Here is a 21,671-nt window from a genome sequence, read left to right on the forward strand (position 1 = left end):
CATGAAACAGGCCTGTAGAGATGAAATAGTCTCGTGATTTTTTTCCCCACACATACATATATATATATATATATATATATACAAAGAAAAAACAGCATTTTCTACTATGAGTGGCAAAGCAATTAATTAGTGCTAACATTTCTGCTTTTTATTGTTACGTTATGCACTTTTTAAGCTCTTTTTTTGTTATGTTTAAATTTATTTGGCCAATTAAAACAAGCCCTGGGGCCGCAAGTTTAAAAAAAAAATACCTCTCGGCCACCGTAGTAACTTAAGTGTGGTCGCGTGCACGTCCGCACAACTCCTGCAACTTGCCTATCAACCGCTAGAGGGTGCAGTTTGACCTATTTCGCCGATTCAGCGTGACCTGCCCTTCTTCTGAGGACAAACAAAAGATGAAAACCCCACGCGCCAACACGGTGGTATAACGTCGTGTTGTCGGTTTTTCTTCGACGAACGAAAGGCTTTATTTTGTGTGCGAAGACGAGTTTGAACGCTTCATTCATGCCGAAACGGATGACATCATTGACAGAGTGGACGGTGTAAAGTGGGAGGGGGTGTGTGAGGAGGAGGAAGAAGAAGAAGAGACATCGTCACAGGACGAATCTGGCACGGCTCGGCCCGGATGTAAAGCCCGGGTGTTGTGAGGCGATGAGCAGCGTCGATGCGTCGCTATCCAGGGCCCTGAGTGAGACCGAAGCATCTGGCCAGACGACCGGTGAGATGATTCACTACTCGAGGTTTATATGTGTGTGCGTGTGCGTGTGTGTGTGTGTGTGTGTGCGAGGGGTAGTCGTGGTGGTGGTCGTGTGTTCGTATCCTAAATAGCAGATAAAGGGAATATTTTAGATTTATCATCATAAATATCCCATTTTGTTGTTGCAGCAGGCCTTCTGCAACATCTTGTTGTGTAACAGGGCTGAGGTAATGTGCAGATGTGTGTGTGTGTGTGTGTGTGTGTGTGTGTGTGTGTGTGTGTGTGTGTGTGTGTGTGTGTGTGTGTGTGTGTGTGTGTGTTTGTCCAGTGCAGCTACGAATTGCCCCCCCTTAAAAAAAAGAACTTTGCCTTAAATGTCAAACTGCTTAAAAGTCACATGACGTCACGCTTGCTCTCACCTGCATGAGTGAGGGGAGAAGGGGATGCTCTATTCCTCATGGGGGCTGGGGGCCGTACGAAAAATATAGAAAATTCATCACATAAACGCATAACATCATAGAGCAGGGGTATTCAACCGGCGGCCCCAGGGGGCCTGGTGTGGCGTCATTCCCTGGCCGGATTTGGCCCCCCCGGTTCAGTTCATAATTTTGGGAGACAAACGTTTTTTGCAGCAAATTCCCCAAAACACTAGAGTGCTCCTGTTGTGCAGAGCTGTGATTCTCAAACTGTATGGTATGCGGGTTCCATTTAGTGGTACGCCAAAGCATAGGCGCCGATCTACATTTCTGCCAGTGGGTAAAATAAAAGACGTTCAGCAAAGTTAATATCACATATGATTTGTGGCTTTATTATTTTGTAAAACGGACCAAACTTGCCACAAAATTAACTACAACTAATTAACTACTTGCCAACCCTCCAGATTTTCCCGGAAGAGTCCCGAATTTCAGTGCCCCGCCCCAAAATCTCTCGGCGCCACCATTCTCACAAATTTCTCTTCATTTCCAACCAGACAACAATATTGCTACACCGCCCTTCACCGGGCGCCGTTTCCAGTCGGACAATAATAACGATAACGCCTCGAAATTAACCGGGGAAATCAGAACAGAAGAAGAAGCAGAAGAGGAGACATCATGTCTCACACATGGCGAGTGAGAAGAGGAAATACTCTTCTCTGTCTATGCATGTACCATATATGTTGTTGTATAGGCTATGTTTTAATTTCCTCTAGTTGATTACTTTGCTTTCTAGGATGCATTGCATAGATTGATGGCTAATCTATGCAATGTGTGCCTTTTTTGTTCTTGTTTAATTTTCTTGTTATTTATTTTATTTATTAAACTATCACCACCATTCATAATTTGCACGGGTACTGTGGCATACTTGCCAACCTTGAGACCTCCGAATTCGGGAGATAGGGGGTGGCGTAATATATTTTCAAGTATTTATTTATATATATATATATATATATATTATACATAAATAATCCGTTCATGAATGAGTATATCCGTTCGGCCAACGTGTTCAATGGAGAAGTCTGATCTACAAAATTTGCAGCATACCCCTTCCCCTTCGAGCTGTCCTGGATGAACTTCTGCTTCGTCTCTGTTATGTTTTTGGACATTACTACTTGTCGTAGTTTTGAAGCAATGCATGATGGGAATCCGGATGTTGTGTGTCAGTGTATTAACGTGCTGGCTGGAATAAACACACGCTGAGAAATAGCTCCGTGCCTGCCTACTTTGTGGGTTATAGATAAACCTATGGATAACGGAGACATATATAATAGTCTCCTTTTCAGGTGAGAGAGGACGCTAAACGCAGTGCCTTTAAGGCACGCCCCCAATATTGTTGTCCGGGTGGAAATCGGGAGAAATTCGGGAGAATGGTTGATTTTCGGAAGGGGCACTGAAATTCGTGAGTCTCCCGGGAAAATCGGGAGGGTTGGCAAGTATGTACTGTGGACAACTATTTAATTTGTTACTTTACTTTGTTACTGTGGACTGTTACTTTGTCAAATAAATGAACACTGAAATTCAAGCCTTTAGGCCCTTTTGAATATCTCCCTAATTCTGAGGTCTCAAGGTTGGCAAGAATTCAAACTTGTGATTTATATAACCGAGGCGTTCCTCCAGTTACACGCTTTAGTCCTCTCCTTTTTGTCAGTTGTAATGATATTTATGGTGTAGCTTGTTTACTTCAGATGCAGTAGTCATTTGTTCAACTTCTCTGTTCTACTAGTGGTGTTCATCAGGGTTCCATTTCAGGTGCTGTCTTTTTCATCATTTGGGCTATTCACCTTAAGTTAAAAAAACTTGTGAGAAACTCACATTATTGCAGCCTATTCTAAAAACCACTAGAGTGCTGTCATAGAGATTATCTTTGACAAGCTTTTTTTGCGGAAGGTGCTCAAAAACAGCAGAGCGCGGACACTGGTACTGTTTTGTTCCGTGAACTTGCAGGATTTCTCTCGTGCAGTTGTTTTTGGGGTTTGTGTGTTTTGGACATTTGCAGCATGTTTTTTTTTTTGCATTTGTTATTTTTTGAAAAATCCTGCTGCGTTTATGGCACACGTAGCCTCAGTGTGATTGTATTAATTGTCCTATATGACAATGGACGGATCAACTTCCTCAAGTTTCCTTTTTCACTGTCATGTTTGACTTTTAAAGCTGTGATTGATGAATGACAATGTGTGTGTGTGTGTTTTCCCTCAGTGTGTTGGAGCCATCAATAGTCATGGAGTTAAGAGTGGGAAACAAGTACCGCCTCGGGAGGAAGATAGGGAGCGGATCCTTCGGAGATATTTACCTCGGTGAGTGAGAATTTTGGCAACTTTACGCCTTGTACGCTGCCGTGTGTGATTTTGTCACGTTCATCTTCCTCGTTAGGTTCCAACCTTGTCACAGGAGAGGAAGTTGCCATCAAGTTGGAATGTGTCAAGACCAAACATCCGCAGCTCCACATTGAGAGTAAATTCTACAAGATGTTGCTGGGAGGAGGTGAGCATCTGACCATCAAATTTACCATGGGAATAAACAGTATTGTATGGAATTTAACTGTCTCCATCTTAAAATCATTAGGGGATATTCTTAACTGTCCCTTCTGAATGATTAAGACAAGGCTTGATAGAATGCAATGTGGTCAGATGAGGCCGAAATTGAACTCTTTGGCATCAACTCTGTCGATACTAAGAGCACCATCCCTCTTATGTCAAACACGGAGGTGGAAACATACTGCTTTGGGGATGTTCGATAACCTCCTGGTCTCAGTCAGAACCCTGAAGATGGGTCATGGAAGGAGTCTTCCAGCGCGACAATGACCCAAAACATATGAACAAGACAATAAAGGAGTGTGTAGGAGGAGTTGCCAAGTGACAGCCTCAAAACTACTGGAGAAGGATTTGATTTATTGCAGTAAACATCTGATTTGGCTTTCTTCATCACCGATTAAGTCATATATATTTTATTTTGAATCAAATGCGTCTTTCTTTCAAACAAATACAAAATAAAGTAGTACCTTAACTCACAAGCTTAGTTGGTTCTGTGATGGAGCTCTTAACTCAAAACAAACATAGAATCTCAAATCAACGTCTCCCTTATTTGTCATACCCGTACACATCCATCCATCCATCCATTTTCTACCACTAGTCCCTTTCGGGGTCATATGAATTGAAATCAATTTCAGTGATGCTTGTCTCCCCCCCCCTCCCCCCCCAAAAAACAGCACAATTTTAACCTGTGACATGCCTTTTAAAAAAGAAAAACAACCTTTATATAAAAATATAGTATAAAAACAATACCATAGAAGACAGTATGAAGTAATGTAATAATTATATACAGTATTTACCTTGGAGAGTGGACTTCTACGGTATCTCGTTCAAGCGGCTTCTCCGTCAAACACACAATCAGCAGCTTTTCCATATTTTCATGGCTAATTGTCCGCCGTTTAGATATTATTTTAACATTCTTGGCCGGGGTTAGACTCCTTGTGTTCAGTATGGTGCAGACTAGCAGTGATTCGCTCCAGCTGCGTCACCAAGTTAGCGAACACGCTCAGTCATGTTTTTGATGATTTCTTTCTTTAATTCAATGAATATCATCCACTTCTTCGCTCACTTTCTTCCTACTCATGGTTGGAAAACAAAGTTATGTACATCTCTATTTATAAGCTAATGCTAGCGAGTAAGATTAGATGTTTTGGGCGGATCTCTCCAAAGCATATTAATTAGCCGAGAGGCAGCTTTTATCTCAAAACACTCTTAAGTTGAGGTACTGTACCACTGTAATGTATAACCTTTCATATTTGACAAATAAACTGATTTCTAGTGTTGTTTAGTCCTTTGTACCAGTATTGAGCCTAATTTTCTTCCCTCCCAACAGTGGGTATCCCATGCATCAAGTGGTGCGGCGCAGAGGGGGACTACAATGTCATGGTCATGGAACTGCTAGGCCCCAGTTTGGAGGACCTGTTCAACTTTTGCTCCCGCAAGTTTAGCCTGAAAACCGTCCTACTGCTGGCCGACCAGATGGTAAGACCAGAGTATTGACCATAAAGTCGTAACAATACAGGTATATTGAACCAGAAAGTTTCTCCTGTGTGAACCAAAACATCCTGAACTCCATATGCGCACTCAATTTACGAGTGTTTTGAAATAACAGATAAGACAAACCCTGTTTCCATATGAGTTGGGAAATTGTGTTAGATGGAAATATAAACGGAATACAATGATTTGCAAATCATTTTCAACCCATATTCAATTGAATATGCTACAAAGACAACATATTTGAGGTTCAAACTGATAAACTTTTTTTTTTGTTGCAAATAATCATTAACTTTAGAATTTGATGCCAGCAACACGTGACAAAGATGTTGGGAAGGGTGGCAATAAATACTGATAAAGTTGAGGAATGCTCATCAAACACTTATTTGGAACATCCCACAAGTGTGCAGGCCAATTGGGAACAGGTGGGTGCCATGATTGGGTATAAAAACAGCTTCCCAAAAAATGCTCAGTCTTTCACAAGAATGGATGGGGCGAGGTACACCCCTTTGTCCACAACTGCGTGAGCAAATAGTCAAAACAGTTTAAGAACAACGTTTCTCAAAGTGCAATTGCAAGAAATTTAGGGATTTCAACATCTACGGTCCATAATATCATCAAAAGGTTCAGAGAATCTGAAGAAATCACTCCACGTAAGCGGCATGGCCGTAAACCAACATTGAATGACCGTGACCTTCAATCCCTCAGACGGCACTGTATCAAAAACCGACATCAATCTCTAAAGGATATCACCACATGGGCTCAGGAACACTTCAGAAAACCACTGTCACTAAATACAGTTTGTTGCTACATCTGTAAGTGCAAGTTAAAGCTCTACTATGCAAAGCGAAAGCCATTTATCAACATAATCCAGAAACGCCGCTGGCTTCTCTGGGCCCGAGATCATCTAAGATGGACTCATGCAAAGTGGAAAAGTGTTCTGTGGTCTGACGAGTCCACATTTCAAATTGTTTTTGGAAATATTCGACATCGTGTCATCCGGACCAAAGGGGAAGCGAACCATCCGGACTGTTATCAACGCAAAGTTGAAAAGCCAGCATCTGTGATGGTATGGGGGTGCATTAGTGCCCAAGGCATGGGTAACTTACACATCTGTGAAGGCACCATTAATGCTGAAAGGTACATACAGATTTTGGAACAACATGTGCTGCCATCTAAGCGCCGTCTTTTTCATGGACGCCCCTGCTTATTTCAGCAAGACAATGCCAAGCCACATTCAGCACGTGTTACAACAGCGTGGCTTTGTAAAAAAAGAGTGCGGGTACTTTCCTGGCTCGCCTGCAGTCAAGACCTGTCTCCCATCGAAAATGTGTGGCGCATTATGAAGCGTAAAATACGACAGCGGAGACCCCGGACTGTTGAACGACTGAAGCTCTACATAAAACAAGAATGGGAAAGAATTCCACTTTCAAAGCTTCAACAATTAGTTTCCTCAGTTCCCAATCGTTTGAGTGTTGTTAAAAGAAAAGGTGATGTAACACAGTGGTGAACATGCCCTTTCCCAACTACTTTGGCTCGTGTTGCAGTCATGAAATTCTAAGTTCATTATTGTTTGCAAAAAAAAGAAAAAAGTTTATGAGTTTGAACATCAAATATCTTGTCTTTGTAGTGCATTCAATTGAATATGGGTTGAAAAGGATTTGCAAATCATTGTATTCCGTTTATATTTACATCTAACACAATTTCCCAACTCATATGGAAACAGGGTTTGTATTAACGTGTTTTTGTTCATGCACATAATAAATAATAAAAGTGTTTGGATGTATTCATTAAATCAATGTATTCTTGCCTGCCAAAAAGTGTTTCAATGTAATACTTTGATATTGACACATCTCGTCTGTGCATAAGTTATTAGTTTACCCCGAGAGAGTTACATACATGATAATAAAGTACATACTGTACTGTTTACGTGTTGAAGTACCCTTTAAAAAGCTGAAATCTCCACCAAACGATAACGTATGTTTGCCAAAGTGATTCAAAGTCATATTTTGATATTGACACATCTCATCTTTGCGTCTCCTAAGGGTAGTCTAGTAATTTATGCACAGATGAGATGTGTCAATGTAAAAATACTGTAAAACTCTTTATGGCAGGCAAAGATACATTGATTTAATGAATACATTCAAACACTTTCTTATTATTTATTAGGTGCATGAACAAAGAACAGTTAATATTGTATGTAGCTTTAAAACAAGCAAACAGTTTTAGCACATCAACCAAATCAATAACAGTCTTTTACAATCTCATTAATACCATAGAAATGGTCAACTCTTTAATTTTTTGGATATGATAAAGGCTTAAATCATTTTAAACACATATCGTTACAATAACCACAAATATAAGTGTTTGTCTTACATGTAGTAATCAGTTGTTGACAATGTACCAGCAGTGCAGCATCAGCCATGGCGGGAATCACTTTTTGGCAGGTGCCCTGCTGAAAAAATGTAATGCTCCCCCTGAAATGTTTTTCTGCAGCCGGGTCTCAATCCATCCAACCTCACAAGTGTGGCATATCAAGATGCTGATTAAACAGCATGATTATTGCACAGGTGTGCCTTCGACTGCCCACAATAAAAGGCCATTCTTAAATGTGCAGTTTTGCTTGATTGGGGTCTGGGGGGGTTAGAAAAGCAGTCAGTATCTGGTGTGACCACCTTTTGATCCACACAGTGCAACACATCTTCTTCGCATAGAGTTGATCAGGTTGTTGATTGTGGCCTTTGGAATGTTGGAACTGGAACACGCTGTCATATACGCTGATCCACAGCATCCAAAACATGCTCAGTGGGTGACATGTCCGGTGAGTATGCTGGCCATGCAAGAACTTGGGTTGTTTTCAGCTTCCAGGAATTGTGTACAGATCCCTGCAACATGGGGCCGTGCATTGTCATGCTGCAACATGAGGTGATGGTCTCGGGTGAGTGGCACATCAATGGGCCTCAGGATTTTGTCACAGTATCTCTGTGCATTCAAAATGCCATCAATAAAATGCACTTGTGTTCGTTGTCCATAACATACACCCGCCCAAACCATAACCCCACTCCCACCATGGGCCACTTGATTCACGTTTACATCATCAAACCGCTCTTCCACACAATGCCACACATGCTGTCTGCCATCTGTCCTAAACTGTGTTAAACTGGGATTCATCAGTGAAGGGAACATCTATCCAAGTTGCCAGACGCCGTCAAATGTGAACATTTGCCCACTCAAGTCGGTTACGACAAGGAACTGCAGTCAGGTCAAGACCCCGATGAGGACAACGAGCATGCAGATGAGCTTCCCTGAGACGGTTTCTCAATTCTTTGGTTATGCAAACCAATTGTTGTAGCAGCTGTCCGGGTGGCTGGTCTCAGACAATCATGGAGGTGCACCTGCTGGATTTGGAGGTCCTGCAGGCTGGTGTGGTTAAATGTGGTCTGCGATTTTGAGGCCGGTTGGATGTACTGCCAAATGCTCTGAAACGCCTTTGGAGACGGCTTATTGTAGAAAAATTAACATTCAATTCACGGCCAATAGCTCTGGTGGACATTCTTGCAGTCAGCATGCAAACTACACGCTCCCTCAAAACTCACAACATCTGGCATTGTGTTGTGTGATAAAACTGCACATTTTAGAGTGGCCTTTTATCGTGGGCACCCTACAGCACAATGTGCAATAATCATGCTGTTTAATCAGCATCTTGATATGCCACACCTGTGAGGTGGGATGGATTATCTTTGCAAAGAAGAAATGCTCACTAAAACAGATTTAGACAGATTTGCTAACAATAATTGAGAGGAATAGGTCTTTTGTGGAAATAGTAAAAGTTGTACATCTTTGAGTTCAACTCATGAAAAATAGCAAAAACAAAAGTGTTTGTTACATTTTAGTTCAGTGTATAAACATATTCCTAGCACATCCTTGCTCCGCCACTGATAAGAATATAATGGCACATTTATCCAAATATTAGCATTGGCCCCACTGGCCCGCAGCCTGAGTGCTCGGCTGGTAAACGAGTATATTGGGATTGAATTCCGGTCATGGAAGTTCATGATTAAATTAGTTTTTTTGCACAGTTATTTTCCACAAATTAGTTTTAGTGCAAAACATACTATAAATAAAATTAAAGTTTTATTAAAAAAGTCTTAAATCATTTTATATAAATATTAAAGTTAGAATTTTTTTCATAATGGGTGCCTAATTTAGGCAAGGGTGTGCTGTTGTAATACTCATTGCAGTCATATCGTACAGAACATAGCTGTACCGAGCCAAAAGCTCTGTACCAATGTCCCACTCATTTCAAGTGAGGCACAGGAAGTGTGAATAAAAGTGAATTACATTTTGGACTATATCTACAGTCGTGGTCAAAAGTTTACATACACTTGTAAAGAACATAATGTCATGGCTGTCTTGAGTTTCCAATAATTTCTACAACTCTTATTTTTTTGGGATGGAGTGATTGGAGCACATACTTGTTGGTCACGAAAAACATTCATGAAGTTTGGTTCTTTTATGAATTTATTATGGGTCTACTGGAAATGTGACCAAATCTGCTGGGTCAAAAGTATACATACAGCAATGTAAATATTTGGTTACGTGTCCCTTGGCAAGTTTCACTGCAATAAGGCGCTTTTGGTAGCCATGCACAAGCTTCTGGCAAGCTTCTGGTTGAATTTTTGACCACTCCTCTTGACAAAAAATAAGAGTTGTAGAAATGATTGGAATCTCAAGACAGCCATGACATTATGTTCTTTACAAGTGTATGTAAACTTTTGACCACAACTGTATATTTTTATTTAAGAAGATTCTCACCTGCCAGAAAATTTCAGTATCATTTTCATGTTTCATTTCAAGGATGACTAAACACAAATGATAAGCAGTTTTATTCTCTGTAATTTATCCCCTTCCTGTGCCAAAAATGAAGTGGCCTTAATACCTTGAAGATGCCGTTCTGTTACACTTTTATGGTCCACTTTAATGTTCCCCGATCTTGCGCCTTGCATGGCAGCTCCCTCCATCAGTGTGTGAATGTGTGTGTGAATGGGTAAATGTGGAAGTAGTGTCAAAGCGCTTTGAGTACCTTGAAGGTAGAAAAGCGCTATACAAGTACAACCCATTTATCATTTATCATTATCATTTATTATCATTGAATCTTCCTCAAAATGATACACACTCACATTTATTTCTCTTTCAACATGAAAAGTTTAAAGTCCTCTGTGATGGGATGTCCCTCAGTCAACCCCAAGCTCAGACTAAATTTTACCAAAAAAAAAGGGGAGACGCTATTTTTAGCCTGGAACTAACTGGATCATTCAGACTGAAATGACTTGGGAATAATCCTCATATAAACCTCTAAAGCATAATTCTTCTATTCAAACCGGGCTCATCCACTTTTCCTAAATCCATAACAATTAAGTTTTCTTCAAGAAAAAAATATTTATTGCTGCAGTCAAACTCCTTGTGTGTTGTTTTACACATGATTTATTTGACTTGTTTACTCTGTGACCTACTTTCTAACCTTCAAATAATGCCCCCTGTTTGTATTTTGTCTCGATCCCAATGATTTACCTGCTTTTACCGAACACACTTAATGACTGTGGGAGAATTATGATGTATTAAAATACGCCAAATAAAATAATTTATTAGCTTTGTCAGTAGAAAGCACAAACCAAGAAGTGGTGTCTGGTTGCTAGAAAAAAAATGCTTTTGTCTGTATGTGGGTTTGTTTGTCTGCAACATGACACTTGATATCAACTAATTTGTAGAAATTAGTGATGGGCTATTTGGGATGACACCGACCGAGGAAGGAATTTTGCCTACATCATAGCATGTGGGCGTAGCATTGTGCCAAACTATAATTCGATTTTTCGGCACACAACTTTTAACATTTATAACTCTGTTCCACAAATTAAAATCTTGATAAGATTTGGTTAAAATTAGGATGACGACACCTTGAAGTTCTAGCTGGGTCAGTACTAGGGTTGTTCGTTATATACCTGTGCTAATAAAGTATCGCGGTACCAATCAATTGAAATCGATACTATACCACCTTTGAAAAGTACCGGTACCGCTCTTTCATCTGAGTGCCGCTTTGCGGCGGTGACTACAGAGCCGAGGCGCATGATGTTGTGTGTCAAAACGCACACACAAAGTGCATACAAATAATTACATCTTGGAGAGGGAAAATGGCAAAAAACTACAATTCTACTGGTTAATAAAGAGGGTGCGTGAAGCGCAATATGGAGGTATTTGGGCTTCAAAACTAACAATAAAGGTAGAGCTTTAAACAGGGAGGCACCATGTTGCAAGTACTGTTTTACACCTTTCCTGCTTGTCAGCTCCCAGACCGTGGTCGAGGAGAGCAGGGCAGACATTTCACTTCACAATGGTTCCGTAAAGCTCCGCTCTTTAGTCGGAATGACGAGGCCGTCGATTAGTTACAACTTGGTCACTTTATGTATAATTTCCACAGGGCACAACCAGACATCCACCATGCTATTGACATTCCTGCACATGCCAGTGCTACCTCTCCTAACTTGCCCACTCACTTACTCACATCACTCACCCCATATCATACTTGCCAACCCTCCCGATTTTCCTGGGAGACTCCCGAATTTCACTGCCCCTCCCAAAAATCTTCCGGGGCAACCATTCTCACGAATTTCTCCCGATTTCCACCCGGACACTGTCTTTAGCGTCCTGTCGTCTTAAAGACACTGTCTTTAGTGACCTGTCGTCACGTTCGCTTTTCCTCCATTCAAACAGCGTGCCGACCCAGTCACATAATATATGCGGCTTTACACACACACATGAGTGGCATACTTGATCAACAGCCATACAGGTCACACTGAGGGTGGCCGTATAAACCACTTTAACACTGTTACAAATATGCGCCACACTGTGAACCCACACCAAACAAGAATGACAAACGGTGCGGTAACTTTTAGTTATTTTTATTATGATTTATTTATCTTTTGAACAATGACTTCTTTATTTTCTGCAAGTGAATGTTGCTTTTACATGGGACAGGCACTTATTGCACTATTTTATTACAGGCAGGCCAGTCTAGTACCCGCACTCTTTTACTACGAAGCCATGCTGTTGTAACACGTGGCTTGGCATTGTCTTGCTGAAATAAGCAGGGGCATCCATGATAACGTTGCTTGGATGGCAACATATGTTGCTCCAAAACCTGTATGTACCTTTCAGCATTAATGGCTCCTTCACAGATGTGTAAGTTACCCATGCCTTGGGCACTAATACACCCCCATACCATCACAGATGCTGGCTTTTGAACTTTGTGCCTATAACAATCCGGATGGTTCTTTTCCTCTTTGGTCCGGAGGGCAAGTTGTCCACAGTTTCCAAAAACAATTTGAAATGTGGACTCTTCAGACCGCAGAACACTATTCTGCTTTGCATCAGTCCATCTTAGATGAGCTCGGGCCCTGCGAAGCCAGCGGCGTTTCTAGGTGTTGTTGATAAATGGCTTTCGCTTTTCATAGTAGAGTTTTAACTTGCACTTACAGATGTAGCGACCAACTGTAGTTACTGACAGGGGTATTCTGAAGTGTTCCTGGGCCCATGTGGTGATATCCTTGATCTCGGTTTTTGATGCAGTACCACCTGAGGGATCGAACATCACGGGCATTCATTGTTGGTTTTCAGCCTTGCTGCTTACGTGCAGCAATTTCTCCAGATTCCAGATGGTGAAATCCCTAAATTCCTTGCAAAAGCTGGTTGAGAAATGTTGTTCTTAAACAATTTGCTCACGCATTTGTTCACAAAGTGGTGACCCTCGCTCCATCCTTGTTTGTGAATGACTGAGCATTTCATGGAAGCTGATTTTATACCCAATCATGGCACCCAGCTGTTCCCAATTAGCCTATTCACCTGTGGGATGTTCTAAATACGGTAAGTGTTTAATGAGCATTCCTCAACTTTCTCAGTCTTTTTTGCCACTTGTGCCAGCTTTTTTGAAACATGTTGCAGGCATCAAATTCCAATTGAGGTAATATTTGCAAAAAATAACCGTTTTCCAGTTCGAACGTTAAGTATCTTGTCTTTGCAGTCTATTCAATTGAATGTAGGTTGAAAAGGATTTGCAAATCATTGTATTCTGTTTTTATTTACGATTTACTCAACGTGCCAACTTCACTGGTTTTGGGTTTTGTACATTAACCAGAAGGCTGAGCGCTGTAGACATGAAATATGTCTAAGCTACGCGGGAAGAGAACAACTGCGCCGTTTGAGCAATAATGAGTTAATATATTGTTACACTTTGATGCTCCTGCTTTGTCTACTCAAGAAAACAAAGAATGGTTTTGATTGGACAGTTGATGTGCGCAATTGAGCGCCACTCAGAGACTAATGTGAATGGGCAAAAATGATGCCAGTTGGCTTAAATATGCGGAGAAGTTGCGGGCATTGGACAAAGTTACAAAGCCTCTATAAATCACAAGGATTGGTTGAATTTGCGTGAATTGGTGCAATCACAAATTCCTGAAGGGACTGCAATACATTTAAAAGGGAACATCACTTTTTCTGGAATTGTACCTATCAATAACAATCATTATGAAGGACGAGAAGACAAAATGTTGTTGTTTTTTGCATTCGAAATTGTAAAAAATTGCTTTTTCTTGGTGGTTAGCAATGCAGCTAATGGGAGCAGTCAATTCTGCCTCTAAATCTCTTTAAAAATGTTTCCAAAAACTGCCAACAATAATGAACTTACATTCCGTAACCTGTATAATAACTAAGCTATAGCGACATTGTTATTGTAAGAGCGAACACTGAGGAACTGTTTTTCTAGCATAGTAACACATCGCCTTGCAACGGCATGCTATGGCATTAACCGAAAGCCAGCTTCTGTGTCAAACATGAACAATTATATTATAGTATCTGTAAAGTATTCTCCCACATTTCATGTTTTGTTTGTACAGAGCTAGCTCGACAGTGTATGTAGCTGTGATGACAAGCATGTGTTAAATGTATTTAAACGATTCACTCGATGGACAGTTGTTTGGTCAAGCTGGCCTGGGAAGTTTTTTCCAGTTAATTTTGGGTAAGCACAACATTTATGTTGGCATAGTGTGGCTCTAAGTTCCACAGTTATACCTGCAAGTCACGCCGGCCTCACCCTCTCGGTTTCTGTCTGCTCCAACGTTTCACCCTTCCTTTGTGCTCGCTTTTATAAGCAGCAGTTCATCCTTCGCATATTCAGATTCAAAAAGATAGGGTTGTGAATCCTCATTTGTCAAAGTATAGTCATCTTGTCAAGTCTGCCATGATTACAACACACTCGCGTTTGTTTCCTGAAGTAGGACATTTTTTTTTTGCCGGAAGTCGGAAGTGTTTGCTATTGAAATGGAAATTAATGCGCTGAGGAAAGAAGTTCCGGTATTGCTTAAAATTAAGAAAATACGGTAATTATTGTACATATTACATATTGTTATGAATGTGTCTGTTACTACATTATATATAGACTTGCAGTGTGTATATAAAACGTTGATGGAGGGTTTTGAGGGTGACTCCTATTAGCCACATTTTGCAAGCATTTTTTAAAATCCTAAAAATGACGTGTGTTCTTGTCTCTCAAAATGACCCGGGGTGGACCACTCCTCTATGCATCAGTTGGTGACGTCTCTGCGCTGCCGACTTGTCTACGTGCAAAAGGATCCCCCAGCTGGCCTACCTGTGGACTGGACTCTCACATTATGACCCGTACCCATTCGGCATCCGTCGCACCTAGTCACTAACGTCTGCAGTCCCTCCCAAGGTTTCTCATTGTTTCCATTGGGTTGAGTTTTTTCTTGCCCGAATGTGGGTTCAGATCAGAGGATGTCGTTGTGGTTTGTGAAGCTCTTTGAGGCACTTGTGATTAAGGGCTATATAAATACCTTGTTGATTGATTGATTGATTGATTGATTGTGAACGATAGGCAAAATGAAAAAAAAAAAGTGCAGTTCCCCTTTAAGCGCTCCTGCATTCCACTGCATTCCATTACCCTACTGAGGTCTTAGTTGACTATTAACAAGGTAAAAAAAAAAACTATTAAAATAAGATCAGTCATACCTTAAAGGTCATATGTCTTATGTCATGGTCCACAATTTTAAGCTTGTTGAATTTGTTGCGTTCCACTGACAAAATATGTTGCACCAAGTAAAGCAATCCATTCATTTACCTCCTTGTTCTTGTCAGAGCGCACGCGACTGATTGCACAAACCTGTCTGCTCCAGATCAGCAGGATTGAATACATTCACCTGAAGAACTTCATCCACCGAGACGTGAAGCCTGACAACTTTCTGATGGGGCTCGGAAAGAAGGGCAACCTGGTCTACATCATAGACTTTGGTCTGGCTAAGAAATACCGGGACGCCCGAACGCACCAGCACATTCCCTATCGAGAGAATAAAAACCTCACCGGCACCGCACGCTACGCCTCCATCAACACCCACATGGGCATTGGTGAAACAGCACTCACACACACACACACACACACACACACACACACACACACACACACACACACACACACACACACAGTGGTGAAAGCTATATTTCATTCCATTGAGCATGTACACCTATAATCTGCTTTTTATTTTATTTCCCTTCTTTTTCTGTGTCCTCTACAGAGCAGTCGAGGCGAGATGATCTGGAGTCGCTGGGCTACGTCCTCATGTACTTCAACCTGGGATCTCTGCCCTGGCAGGGGCTCAAGGCCGCCACCAAGAGGCAGAAGTATGAACGCATCAGCGAAAAGAAAATGTCCACTCCTATTGAGGTCCTGTGCAAAGGCTACCCTTGTAAGTATTTTTTAAACCAACCAATTGGTATAACAAGAAGCTAAGCTAAGCGTCCAATTGGATGATGTCTAAATCCTGCACAGCGCTTTATTTCAGCCTTATGCACACATGCACACTATTTACTGCCGGCCTATTGCCCTCTGCATTCTTCCATCTCGTACGCATATCATTGCAATTCAGATATACTTCTACAGCAAGAATAGTGCGGACACACTGATGCAATTATAGCTCCACTTAAGAACTTTCAGTTTGGTGCGTCACCCTCGCCAGTAAATGGCCGTCAAAAGACTGGACCTTCTTAGTGGAGCAAAGTTTAATTTTAGCTATTTTATGTAAGCACACGCAGTTCAAGTCCATAAAGCAATCGTCTTCCCCCGAGTCATAAAATGCAACAATCTTGACACTGCCTCCCCCCGACAAAGTCCGCACAAGCTTCAAGTCTCTTCCCACTAGACAGCATTGAATAGGTGGCTGACAGAAGAATGCTGGCCAAGATGACATCCATAATGTCCCATCCCTCTCACTCCATGCACAACACTGTGGAGACCCTGAGTAGCTCCTTCAGCATTAGAATGTTACATCCACAGTGCAAGAAGGAGCGCTACCGCAGGTCCTTTTATACCCACAGCCATAAGACTTTACAACGCACTTATGTGATTACTGTGATGTTTTTTCTTGGTGTGCAATACAGATGTTAGTGTTTCTTGATATTTTATTTTTTATCAATACAAATTAGTGCGCAATATGTAGTACTTATTATAAATGTTTTGTTTTTCATTATGTTTTACTTCTACTCCTGTATGTAAAAACGTGCAGGTTTTTACATGTAATTTCCTTATTGAGGGATGAATTAAAAGTCTATCCTATCCTATTCTAATCCCTTGCAAAAAATGCTGCATAAAGGGGCGTCACTATATCCACTCTCTGCTTCTACGATGCGGAAGTCTATGGAGTATGTGGCCACAGAGAGCTAAACATGCTTTAAGTCCAGCAGCCGCCTGCTTCTCTGCCTTTTAGGGGGGATCAAATACCTTCATAATTTCCTTAGTAAACAAGGGTAGTGACGGGCGCACAGCGATTATTGTTACTAACCGCCGTGGCCCAGGCGGGGGCTTTGTCATGATATAAGCTATTTTAGCCTGGTCAGAGGAATAGGAACCTGGCTGTTGAATAAATATGAGCAATGATGGAGGAATTGCTTGCAACAGCCAGACTCGCCGCTGAAAGGGGAGGAAATATTTGCTGGTGAAGGTGGGAAGGTCCCCGTCCTGGGGTGACCTCTTTCCGGGCGAATCACAGTGCTGCTCTGATCGACACGCTGGCTGAGGGTGAAGACATTCAATCAATCAAAGCTTATTTATATAGGCCTTAATTACAAATGTCTCCAAGAGCTGCAAAAACCACAACGACATCCTTGGAAGGTACCGCAGGGTGACTGGTGCAATGGATGCCGAGTGGGTAGGGTTAATAACGTGAGCGTCACCAACTGGTCTACCTAACGCATCCTCCGTGCAAACTGATCCGTGGCCACCTGATAACCTATCCACACAGGAGAGAGGGGCAGAGCAGAAAAGAGAGACGGCAGATCAACTGGTCCAAACGTGGTCTACTGTATTTAAAGGCTAGAGTATACAAATGAGTTTTAAGTTGGGACTTAAATGCTTCTACTGATGTAGCATCTCTAACTGTTATCGGTGGGGCATTCCAGAGTACTGGAGCCCAAATAAAAAACGTTCCAAAGCTCGCAGTCTTTTTTGGGGCTCTGGGAATCACTAATAAGCCGGAGTTCTTAGAACGCAGATTTCTGTCCGGGACATATGGTACAATACAATCAGCAAGATAAGATGGAGCTAGAACGTTTAATATTTTATACGTAAGTAATAGTACCTTAAAGTTGCATCTTAAGTGTTCTTGTCAGAAGTCTAGCAGTCGCATTTTGTACCAACTGTAATCTTTTATTGCTAGACATAGAGAGACCCGGAAATAATATGTTACAGTAATCAAGACGAGATGTAACGAACGCATGAATAATAATCTCAGCGTCGGTGGTGGACAAAATGGGACGAATTTTAGCGATAATACAGAGATGAAAGATGGCTGTTTTACTAACACTCTTAATGTGTGACTCAAATGAGAGAGTTGTGTTGAAGATAATACCGAGATTCTTTACCGAGTCCATCCATCCATCCATCTTCTTCCGCTTATCCGAGGTCGGGTCGCGGGGGCAGCAGCCTAAGCAGTGAAGCCCAGACTTCCCTCTCCCCAGCCACTTCGTCCAGCTCTTCCTGTGGGACCCCGAGGCGTTCCCAGGCCAGCCGGGAGACATAGTCTTCCCAACGTGTCCTGGGTCTTCCCCGCGGCCTCCTACCTGTCGGACGTGCCCTAAACACCTCCCTAGGGAGACGCTCGGGTGGCATCCTGACCAGATGCCCGAACCACCTCATCTGGCTCCTCTCAATGTGGAGGAGCAGCGGCTTTACTTTGAGGTCCCCCCGGATGGCAGAGCTTCTCAACCTATCTCTAAGGGAGAGCCCCGCCACCCGGCGGAGGAAACTCATTTCAGCCGCTTGTACCCGTGATCTTGTCCTTTCGGTCATAACCCAAAGCTCATGACCATAGGTGAGGATGGGAACGTAGATTGACCGGTAAATTGAGAGCTTTGCCTTCCGGCTCAGCTTCTTCTTCACCACAACGGATCGATACAGCGTCCGCATTACTGAAGACGCCGCACCGATCCGCATGTCGATCTCACGATCCATTCTTCCCTCACTCGTGAACAAGACTCCGAGGTACTTGAACTCCTCCACTTGGGGCAAGATCTCCTCCCCAACCCGGAGATGGCACTCCACCCTTTTCCGGGCGAGAACCATGGACTCGGACCTGGAGGTGCTGATTCTCATCCCAGTCGCTTTACACTCGGCTGCGAACCGATCCAGCGAGAGCTGAAGATCCTGGCCAGATGAAGCCATCAGGACCACATCATCTGCAAAAAGCAGAGACCTAATCCTGCAGCCACCAAACCAGATCCCCTCAACGCCTTGACTGCGCCTAGAAATTCTGTCCATAAAAGTTATGAACAGAATCGGTGACAAAGGGCAGCCTTGGCGGAGTCCAACCTTCACTGGAAACGTGTCCGACTTACTGCCGGCAATGCGGACCAAACTCTGGCACTGAGCATACAGGGAGCAGACTGCCACAATCAGACAGTCCGATACCCCATACTCCCTGAGCACTCCCCACAGGACTTCCCGAGGGACACGGTCGAATGCCTTCTCAAAGTCCACAAAACACATGTAGACTGGTTGGGCAAACTCCCATGCACCCTCAAGGACCCTGCCGAGAGTATAGAGCTGGTCCACAGTTCCACGACCAGGACGAAAACCACACTGTTCCTCCTGAATCCGAGGTTCGACTATCCGGCGTAGCCTCCTCTCCAGTACACCCGAATAGACCTTACCGGGAAGGCTGAGGAGTGTGATCCCACGATAGTTAGAACACACCCTCCGGTTCCCCTTCTTAAAGAGAGGAACCACCACCCCGGTCTGCCAATCCAGAGGTACCGCCCCCGATGTCCACGCGATGCTGCAGAGTCTTGTCAACCAAGACAGCCCCACAGCATCCAGAGCCTTAAGGAACTCCGGGCGAGTCTCATCCACCCCCGGGGCCTTGCCACCGAGGAGCTTTTTAACTACCTCAGCAACCTCAGCCCCAGAAATAGGAGAGCCCACCACAGACTCCCCAGGCACTGCTTCCTCATAGGAAGACGTGTTGGTGGGATTGAGGAGGTCTTCGAAGTATTCCCTCCACCGATCCACAACATCCGCAGTCGAGGTCAGCAGAACACCATCCTCGCCATACACAGTGTTGATAGTGCACTGCTTCCCCTTCCTGAGGCGGCGGATGGTGGTCCAGAATTGCTTCGAAGCCGTCCGGAAGTCGCTTTCCATGGCTTCCCCGAACTCCTCCCATGTCCGAGTTTTTGCCTCTGCGACCGCTGAAGCCGCACACCGCTTAGCCTGTCGGTACCTGTCCGCTGCCTCAGGAGTCCTATGAGCCAAAAGAACCCGATAGGACTCCTTCTTCAGCTTGACGGCATCCCTCACCGCCGGTGTCCACCAACGGGTTCTAGGATTACCGCCACGACAGGCACCAACTACCTTGCGGCCACAGCTCCACTCAGCCGCCTCGACAATAGAGGCGGGGAACATGGTCCATTCGGACTCAATGTCCAGTACCTCCCTCGTGACATGTTCAAAGTTCTTTCGGAGGTGGGAATTGAAACTCTCTCTGACAGGAGACTCTGCCAGACGTTCCCAGCAAACCCTCACAATGCGTTTGGGCCTGCCAGGTCTGTCCGGCATCCTCCCCCACCATCGCAGCCAACTCACCACCAGGTGGTGATCGGTAGAAAGCTCCGCCCCTCTCTTCACCCGAGTGTCCAAAACATGAGGCCACAAATCCGATGACACAACTACAAAGTCGATCATGGAACTGCGGCCTAGGGTGTCCTGGTGCCAAGTGCACATATGGACACCCTTATGCTTGAACATGGTGTTCGTTATGGACAATCTGTGACGGGCACAAAAGTCCAATAACAAAACACCGCTCGGGTTCAGATCCGGGCAGCCATTCTTCCCAATCACGCCTCTCCAGGTTTCACTGTCGCTGCCAACATGAGCATTGAAGTCCCCCAGTAGAACGAGGGAATCACCCGGGGGAGCACTCTCAAGTACTCCCTCGAGTGAATCCAAAAAGGGTGGGTACTCTGAGCTGCGGTTTGGCGGAGGGAAGCTACCCTCTCGTCCACCGGGTTGAACTCCAACGTGCAGGCTCTGAGCCGGGGTGAAACAATAATTGCCACCCCAGCCCGTCGCCTCTCACTGCCGGCAACGCCAGAATGGAAGAGAGTCCAGCCCCTCTCGAGAGAACTGGTTCCAGAGCCCTTGCTGTCCGTCGAAGTGAGTCCGACTATATCTAGCCGGAACTTCTCCACCTCGCGCACTAGCTCAGGCTCCTTCCCCCCCAGCGAGGTGACGTTCCACGTCCCAAGAGCTAGCTTCTGTAGCCGAGGATCGGACCGCCAAGTGCCCTGCCTTCGGCTCCCGCCCAGCTCACATCGCACCCGACCTCTATGACCCCTGCTATGGGTGGTGAGCCCATTGGAGGGGGGACCCACGTTGCCTCTTCGGGCTGTGCCCCATGGGGACAGGCCCGGCCACCAGGCGCTCGCCATCGTGCCCCACCTCCGGGCCTGGCTCCAGAGGGGGGCCCCGGTGACCCGCGTCCGGGCGAGTGAAATCTGGGTTCCTTGTCAGTGTTCCTCATAGAGATCTTCGAGATCTTCGAGATCTTCGAGCTGCTCTTTGTCTGATCCCTCACCTAGGACCAGTTTGCCTTGGGAGACCCTACCAGGGGGCATAGAAGCCCCCGGACAACATAGCTCCTAGGATCATTAGGGCAATATGTGCACTCGTATAGTTAGGAAGAGATGCCTCGTTAGCGGAAAAAATTAATCTGGTTTTAGCCAAGTTTCACTGAGACCAATTATGTTAAGATTGTTGTCTGTAATGACCGCATTAACTAACAACGCTTTGGGAGACAATGATCTGATGTTTAAAAAGCCCATATTATAGGTAGTAGGTTGTTTTAGGCATTATTGTTAATGGTA

General features: G+C 43.8%; 1 protein-coding gene across 4 annotated transcripts in view; it reads left to right on the forward strand.

Moving 5' to 3' along the window:
- Positions 1 to 348: 348 nt before the first annotated feature.
- csnk1e (casein kinase 1, epsilon) overlaps positions 349 to 21,671 on the forward strand; it is a 36,127-nt gene continuing 14,804 nt past the window's right edge. For all 4 annotated transcript variants that reach the window (XM_061967319.2, XM_061967320.2, XM_061967322.2 and 1 more), the window contains exons 1-6: positions 349 to 718; positions 3,370 to 3,467; positions 3,544 to 3,654; positions 5,035 to 5,183; positions 15,437 to 15,665; positions 15,833 to 16,003. In XM_061967319.2, coding sequence (XP_061823303.1) covers positions 3,392 to 3,467; positions 3,544 to 3,654; positions 5,035 to 5,183; positions 15,437 to 15,665; positions 15,833 to 16,003 — 736 coding nt within the window. In that variant the 5' untranslated portion in view covers positions 349 to 718; positions 3,370 to 3,391. The remainder of the gene's footprint in view (positions 719 to 3,369; positions 3,468 to 3,543; positions 3,655 to 5,034; positions 5,184 to 15,436; positions 15,666 to 15,832; positions 16,004 to 21,671) is intronic.

The sequence above is a fragment of the Nerophis lumbriciformis genome, linkage group LG11 (genome assembly GCF_033978685.3).
Source record: "Nerophis lumbriciformis linkage group LG11, RoL_Nlum_v2.1, whole genome shotgun sequence".
NCBI classification, from domain to species: Eukaryota; Metazoa; Chordata; class Actinopteri; order Syngnathiformes; family Syngnathidae; genus Nerophis; species Nerophis lumbriciformis.